We start from the raw sequence: 8,456 nt of genomic DNA on the forward strand, positions 1-8,456 counted from the left end.
TGTTCTCCCATCCACCCCTTCCCACTTCCCTGTTCTGGTTTTGCCCTATACTGCTACACTGAGTCTTTCCAGAACCAGGACTGGGGAAGACCCTTGAGGACATCGGCACAGGGGGACAGTTCCTGAACAGAACACCAATAGTGTATGCTCTAAGATCAAGAATAGACAAATGGGACCTTATAAAATTACAAAGTTTCTGTACGGCAAAGGACACCATCAAAAGGACAAATCAGCAACCAATGAAGGTTTATTAGATGTCCCAGTGTAGGGGAATTGAGGGTGAGGAGGTGGGAGTGGGGTGGGTGGAGGAACACCCTCCTAGAAGCTGGGAGAGGGAGGATGGGTAGGGGGGTATCTAGGAAGGGGGAAAACCAGGAAAGAGGATAACATTTTAAATGTAAATAAAAAAAAATATCCAATAAAAAACATAAAAAAGAACAACAGAAATGTATTGATGACCAAGCTCATTGGTAGACCACTGGGCTAGCTCACAAGATACTCAGGGTTTAAGCCTCAGCACTGACAAAAAAAGTTAAGTAAATAATGTCAAATTGGGCCTGTTGAGAGCTAATTCAAGGAAAAGAGCAGTTCAGTATATCCATCTTAAAATTTTGTTCTAGATTTGTATGTACATGTAGATTATCCCATTTAATTGACTACATCTAAATAAGATACACTAAAAGAAAAAATGATATATCAGATGAATTATGTTCCCCTGAGATGCAATGATAAATACAACAATAATTTGAAATGCCATGCATTTAATTACCTTTTCGATAGACAGCTCTATATTCAGTACTGATTACATGTAGATATTCTGTATGTAGATCAATTTGTTTTAAGTCCTTAATATTTGAAGGATTCCTTATTTGTGATATCATCATGACTTGTGTCACAAATAATGATTATCTCTGCATTACTGTCTTCACTATCATATATTTTCATAGTATCATTGCTCATACTTTTCTGATAAGACTTGTAGCCCGTATCATTGAAAGGCTCGAGACGTGTCTTCATTTTCATTGAACCATGAAGATTTCCAGCATGTTTCTTCTCTGCCCCTGAAAGATCATTGAGAAGAAATCCAGAAGCATTGCAAACAAGGCATTTATCCTTATAATGTCGGCAAGTTTTGGCTGATGTAGGCTTGGGTAACGAAGCCTTTCCTCTATTCACTGACTTTTTAACCTCATAATGTCCATGTGACAGGTTGGGTTTCTTTATTCTGCATGGTTTGGTGGATGCGATTTGCTTATGTGAGATTGAAGAAGAAGATTGTGTGGCTTGATTAGCTGAAGTTTGCAGAACAGCTAGCCAAGGTGTGACTTGCTTATCTGAACAGGATGAATTGGCATTACCTAATTTACAGGCATGGGTGAGCTTATTTGACTTTTTAAGGCCACGTTTCTTATATGTCTTTTCCAGGTGAGATGACTTATATAATTTTGGGGGGGTTGATGACTTAGTTGGCCTATTTGATTCTAATTGCCTATTTGAATGTTTTATACTGCATGATGTAGATGACTTTTCTGTATTTATGTATTTCATTGATTTTTGTGTATTAGATGGAGTGCATGGCTTTTCTAGACTTGAAGGCTGAATTGATTTTGCTACACTGTTTGTTATGGGCTGTTTATCTGGACATGAGGGCCCGGATATTTGGTCTGAATTTAATAGCAGAGGTTGAGTTTCTAGAATATCCTCAGTTATCATATCAGGTTGACACGCTGATACTTTGGATACCCAGGATGATATAGCTGCCATATTTTCTTTGTTGAGCCTGAAATGCAGAAAACATGGGATGTCACAATATAAAATGAAAAGTACTATTACTACTATCAGAAAATATAATGCTAGCTCAGAGTAAGGATTTTTTCCCATAAGAAAAGTAAACATAATTAAAACTTAGAGTGTGCTGACAGCTGAACTCATGTTGCATATGTATATGAATTCATGACAAATAACTTTCCTTAAAGAGTGTTTTTACTATTTCAAAGGCATTAGGTACTTATTGTCCATGTATAGACTGAAACAAAGTTGTCAATGATAATAAAGACATTGCTCTCTCTCTCTCTCTCTCTCTCTCTCTCTCTCTCTCTCTCTCTCTCTCTCTCTCTCTCATTACTTAGATGTAAAATAAATGAATTTTTCTGGGGAAACAGATGGATTTCTATGTGAGTAACCCAGGAAAAAAAAAGGACAAATGTCACTTCTTGTCTCTCATATAAGGATCCTAGCCTTAATACTTTATATCTAGTGAAATACCTGTGCAACCCAAAAAACAAATAACTGTGTGTGTGTGTGTGTGTGTGTGTGTGTGTTCCTCCTTAGGGAGGGAAGATAGTAGAATAAAAAAAATTAGTGGAGATAATACTGTGAGTGGTAATGTTTAGATAGAGAAGGAGGGCAGGTTGAGTGGGAATTGAGAAGACTGTGTGGGATGCAGAAAGATGAACTGGAATAAAGGGAGTATAAAAAACCGTTTGGATCAGCAACCAACAAATTGGGAAAAGATCTTCACCAACCCTACATCAGATAGAGGGCTAATATCCAATATATATAAAGAACTCAAGAAGTTAGAGTCCAGAAAACCAAATAACCCTATTAAAAAATGGAGTACAGAGTTAAACAAAGAATTTTCACCTGAAGAACTTCAGATGGCGGAGAAGCATCTTTAAAAATGCTCAACTTCATTAGTCATTAGGGAAATGCAAATCAAAACAACCCTGAGATTTCACCTTACACCAGTCAGGATGGCTAAGATTAAAAATTCAGGAGACAGCAGGTGTTTGTGAGGATGTGGAGAAAGAGGAACACTCCTCCACTGCTGGTGGGGTTGCAAATTGGTACAACCACTCTGGAAATCAGTCTGGCGGTTCCTCCGAAAACTGGGCCCCTCACTTCCAGAAAATCCTGCTATACCACTCCTGGGCATATACCCAGAAGACTCCCCACCATGTAATAAGGATACATGCTCTACTATGTTCATAGCAGCCCTATTTATAATTGCCAGATGCTGGAAAGAACCCAGGTATCCCTCAACAGAAGAGTGGATGCAAAAAATGTGGTATATCTACACAATGGAGTACTATTCAGCCATTAGAAACAATGAATTCATGAAATTCTTAGGCAAATGGATGGAGCTAGAGAACATCATACTAAGTGAGGTAACCCAGACTCAAAAGGTGAATCATGGTATGCACTCACTAAGAAGTGGATATTAACCTAGAAAACTGGAATACCCAAAACATAATCCACACATCAAATGAGGTACAAGAAGAAAGGAGGAGTGGCTCCTGGTTCTGGAAAGACTCAGTGAAACAGTATTTGGCAAAACCAGAACGGGGAAGTGGGAAGGGGTGGGTGGGAGGACAGGGGAAGAGAAGGGGGCTTACGGGACTTTCGGGGAGTGGGGGGGCTAGAAAAGGGAAATCATTTGAAATGTAAATAAATTATATCGAATAAAAAAGTTATTTAAGGTAAAAACTCAAAAAAAAATTTTTTTCATTATCTGTACTTTTACTTTCTAAAATTATAGATTGTGACTTTTCTCCAAATGTGTTTGCTTTTCTGTATTTTTATTCTTCTCTTATTTCTCTTTAGATTTTGAGTATTCGTCTCTCATAGGATAATCTAAGTTTTATATAAATACATGCTGGCATTTCCAAAAAAAAAAAAAAAAAAACCGTTTGGAAAGCTAGATCTACCCACCTACGCAATAACAGCTTGACTGTCGAGGGAGTGGAGGCTGTTTTCTGAATGGATTCTAGATTCTCTATATAGGGGATAAGAAGGAGACCAGTAAGACTGACTAAGGACCCAGGTAGGAGGAGGTAGTAGGTCCACAGGAGGAATATACTTCTGATGGTTAATTAAACTGACATAGTAGCAAACTGCTTTCTAAATACCTATGAGTATAAATACCTATGTGTATACCTACAGACAAAAGCAGCTTCAGCCTTAATCAAAGGAGCCTCTCCTTACAATGAACAGTGGAGAATGCAGAAAATAAGTGACAGATGTGAGTCTAGTCCCGTGCGAGTTCCTTATACCACCTCTCCTAATAATAAGGGAATGTTGTGAAAGAGGTGGCCAAAAGTATGTAAGAGCTAGTAGATAAGGCAAAGGGCTAAATTGAAAGGCCATTTCCTAGACTTGATGCAACTGTAACTCATATCAGCTGTAGTTACCTGCACTAAGACCATGCAAAACACCCCAACTCATTGTCCATCTAGCCTTGGGTGATCTTGCAACAATTTATCTCAATTTAAGTTGGTCCTCTTGATTGATCTCTGATACATGAATGTCGACAAGGGTGGAGATCCTTAGCTCTTATATTCCCAATTTTATCCAAAAGTACCCAGAGTGGACATGATGTCCATCTTTGAAATTAGTTTAGGGTCTCAACTCTTAATGGGAAAATGGTTGGTGGTTAAGTATATATTAGTGGGCTAGAGGGTCATTGAAAAAATGGCCCTTTCTTTTCATCATCTTCCTCGTCCAAAATTTCCTACACTTCTCCATGAGCCTCCTGATGAGCATATAGCCTCTGTCAGCAAAAGATATTCACAAAAATGACAACTAGTCCCTGTTTTCAGCTGTATAATCAAAGCCAGTCAGGATATGCTACCCACAGCCATACCATTCTGTCAAGCTACATGCTGACTGAACAGTGACAATTTCAGAAACCAATACAATCGGATTTACAAGAATGAAAGTAACTTGTTTTCTAGATTCCTACCTTCCTCTCTCTATCAAACTCTAGTAAGGAACACCCATGAAAGATGTTTATCAATCACCTAGCATCCTTTACATAGCTTACTGGTTAACCTGGGCATGACCAACTGTGAGCTATAAATAGTTATTTGGTGACCTTTTCTTTTCCTTTTCTTTTCTTTTCTTTTCTTTTCTTTTCTTTTCCTTTCTTTTCTTTTCTTTTCTTTTCCTTTCTTTTCTTTTCTTCTTCCTTCCTTCCTTCCTTCCTTTTTTTCTTCCTTCCTTCCTTCCTTCCTTCCTTCCTTCCTTCCTTTCTTTCTTTCTTTCTTTCTTTCTTTCTTTCTTTCTTTCTTTCTTTCTTTCTTTCTTTCTTTCTTTCTTTCTTTTTGAGACAAGACTCTCTCTTTGTAGCCCTAGTCACCCTGGAACTCACTATGTACATCAGGCTGATCTCAAACTCATAAAGATCTACCTCCCTCTGACTCCCAAGTGCTAAGATTAAACATGTGTGCCACTATACCTGACTAAACAAAATAAATTAATCATCCCTTCTACCATTTTCTGTCCCACAGCTACCCCAAATTGTAAGCAAACCGTGAGCTCTTACTCTTTTAATTAAAAAAAGAATTTATGTATATTGATGTTTTACTTGCAAGTAAGTCTTTGTACCATGTCTGTGCTTGGTGCCTGTGGGGGCCAGAAGAGGGCAATGAAGCCCCTAGACATGGAGTTACAGGAGGTTTTGAGCCGCTATGTTATGTGCTGAGAATCAAGCTCAGGACCTCTTGTAGTGCAGCCAGTTCCCTTAACTGCTGAGCCATCCCTCCAACCCATGGGATCTTATGCTTACAACAGATATTTCTTCTGAAGAATGCCCATCTCTCAAATAAAAGCCTGTGTTATTGGGGCTGAAGACATCCCTTAGTGATTAAGAGTACTTGAAATTCTTGTGGAGAACCTGGATTTAGTTAACAGTACCTACACTGTGGCTCACAAATAGCTGTAACTCTAGTTCCAAGAGATTTGATACTCTCTTTATGCCTCTGTGGGTACTTCATGCACATGATACATGTATGTATATGCAGACAGATACTCATACATATAAAATTAAATATTTTTTAAGTTTGCACTATTTTTTTTTTTTAGAAATCAAGAAGTAAATTTAATGTTTTTGGTACTGATTGATTGATAATGAAACATAATGTACCCCAATCTATAGGACACAATGAAGGTGATTCTAACAGGCAAATACATAACACTAAATGTCAGGAACCTACATAGGACAGGGCTTGCACTATTTTTGAGTTGCTTGTCCCCTTGTCTGTCTTTCATCCTCATGGATTGTTCACTAAAACCCATGTAAAAAAGCTATGTATGGTAGCATATCCATGAATCCCGCATGCATGGAGAGAGGTAGAGACAGGAAGATTTCTAGGGCTTCCTATCTGTGAGCCTACCTCTAGGTTGAGTGACATACCTTGTGTCAATGCAATAACACAGAAATTAATTGGACAGAACACACTTGAAATCCTCCTGTTTCTATATTCGAGCACACAGCTGTGCACCTATACTGTACCCCCATACCCATACACATACATACACAGGTTTTACATTCTTAAGTGCATAAAACTTACCCTCCTGGCGTCTGAGCCTCCTCAACCATACAGTTATAATGGAGTAGACAGAAACAGGTAAAGGTGAAGGCTATGATCATAATTCCAACTATGAAACCAAGGAGGCGTTTTCTAAAATCATCCAATTTTGTTCTTGTTGATTCAGTGATTTCAACTGCAAAACAATTGTACCATCACATAATGTGTTAGGTAAACTAGTTTACTTCCACTGTGAAACTGGCTTGTCAAATCTCTTTCTCAATGATTATTAAATGAATTTCTTTTACACAGAGAAACCCTGTCTTGAAAAACCAAAAACTTGTTTACTTTATGTGTATGAATGTTTGAGTGTTTGCTTGTATGCATTTATGTTCAACATGTCTGTGTGTGTAGAACCTGATACAGGTTAGAAGACAGTGTCAAACACTTTGAAACTGGAGTTATAATTGCTTGTAAACTATCGGACTGCCAGGAACTAAACCAGATCTTCTGTGAGAGAAACAAGTGTTCTTAAGCACTGAGCCATCTCTCTAGCTCTTCAGTGATTTTTTAAGCTGAAGAAAGTTTCCATTATAATTTTCTTGTGTATGTGTGTTTATGTGTATGCATGTGGACATGTGAGTATCCATTATAATTTCTTGTTCTGTGTGTTCACACGTATGTGCATGTAGACATGTGAGTATCCACTATAATTTTTTGTGCATGTTTGTGTATGTGCTTATGCATGTGTGTACAGATATATGTGCATGTGGACATGTGACTATGCAAGTGTGATTGCCCATGCATGTTCATTTAGAGGTCAGAGGATAACTTTAGGTATTTTCCTTTATCCCTGCCTCCTCTCCCCATGTTTGTGTGTATAAAAATTTCTGAAGTATGGATTTGTCTGAGTATGGGCAGGTGCATGTCACAATATACATGTGAAGGTCAGAGGACAACCTTGGGTGTTATTGTCTGTCTTCTAAGTTGAGACAGGGTCTCTTCTGTTTATAGATACACCGAATACCCAAGCTATCTGATTCATGAGTTTACAAGGATTCTCCTGTTTGCATTCTATCTCACTGTAGTAATACTGGGGTTATAGAGATGCTTGTGATCATGCCCATCTTTATGTGGGTTCTGGGAATCTGAATTTAAGTCATCGTACTTGTGCCGTAAGTACATAACCCACTCCCTCCAGTGTAATTTGATTTCCTTGAGCACATCCTGGATGTAAGTGTCAAATATGAGTAGTATCTCTGGCTGTGCTCTAGTATTATCTGTATTACATTGGAATCATTGGTAGTTATTGCAGTAACTAAAATTTTGAGCATAGGCTGTGCATAGATGAGTCCATTTAAGTGTTACTATGTGGATGTATGGGAAGGAAACAGGACAAAATAAGAAGAAACCATGGTCATACTCAATGCTATATTAGGAATTACCTCTTCAGAGTCTAAGAATGAAGAGACATTTTAGGCCAGGAACTTGAAATAGTAAGCCTGAACAACACTGTAAGAACCTGATTCCAATAACCAACCCAAATAAAAACAAAACCCTGCTGCCTAAGTCCTACAGTAGATTTATTCATATAAGTTTGTCTAATTTGGTTGGCATACTGGTCTACTTTGGTTGACAGACTGGGTGTGAAAGGGAAGTTGGGGGTATTCTGTATTCTTTATGTTTAGAATTTTCACATAGAACTGTAAATATCAGCTATTGTACTCAGAATTCTTAAAGATCTCATAATAGTAGACCAATTATAACAGTATATTTCTTAATCTGGCATTCCTAATAGTATAATAAATAATACTTTTTAAACTTTAAGCTTAGGTACATACCTGTGGTATTGGTTGTAGCAGTAGACGATTCATTAGTTTGGTTTCTAGCTAAACAATTAATTGTCCAAATGGACAAGAATAGGACATAAATATGAACCTTCATGGCCAGAGTGTGGCCAAAATGTTTCTTTGGCTGAGGTTACTGCTGTATCTTATTTGCTTCAGGCTGGTCTTAGGGTTTGTGACATCACTGTCATTTTGCATCAGACCCTGACAACATAATCTCACTGTGGAAAAGCAGCAAGTAAGGCAGGGATCTTATCAAGTGACTGTTCAAAGTTTATATTTTTATGTTTAAGAATGTTTT

The 8,456-nt window shown here is 37.9% G+C and overlaps 1 protein-coding gene across 1 annotated transcript; it reads right to left on the minus strand.

The window, feature by feature from the left end:
- Positions 1-846: 846 nt before the first annotated feature.
- On the minus strand, positions 847-8,252 carry CXHXorf66 (chromosome X CXorf66 homolog). Its single transcript, XM_052170354.1, has 3 exons — positions 8,150-8,252; positions 6,351-6,504; positions 847-1,780 (listed from the first exon to the last, which is right to left on the minus strand). The coding sequence occupies exons 1-3, from the start codon at positions 8,250-8,252 to the stop codon at positions 847-849; spliced, it is 1,191 nt and encodes a 396-aa protein (XP_052026314.1).
- Positions 8,253-8,456: the final 204 nt, after the last annotated feature.

Source organism: Apodemus sylvaticus, chromosome X, assembly GCF_947179515.1.
Source record: "Apodemus sylvaticus chromosome X, mApoSyl1.1, whole genome shotgun sequence".
Lineage (NCBI taxonomy): Eukaryota > Metazoa > Chordata > Mammalia > Rodentia > Muridae > Apodemus > Apodemus sylvaticus.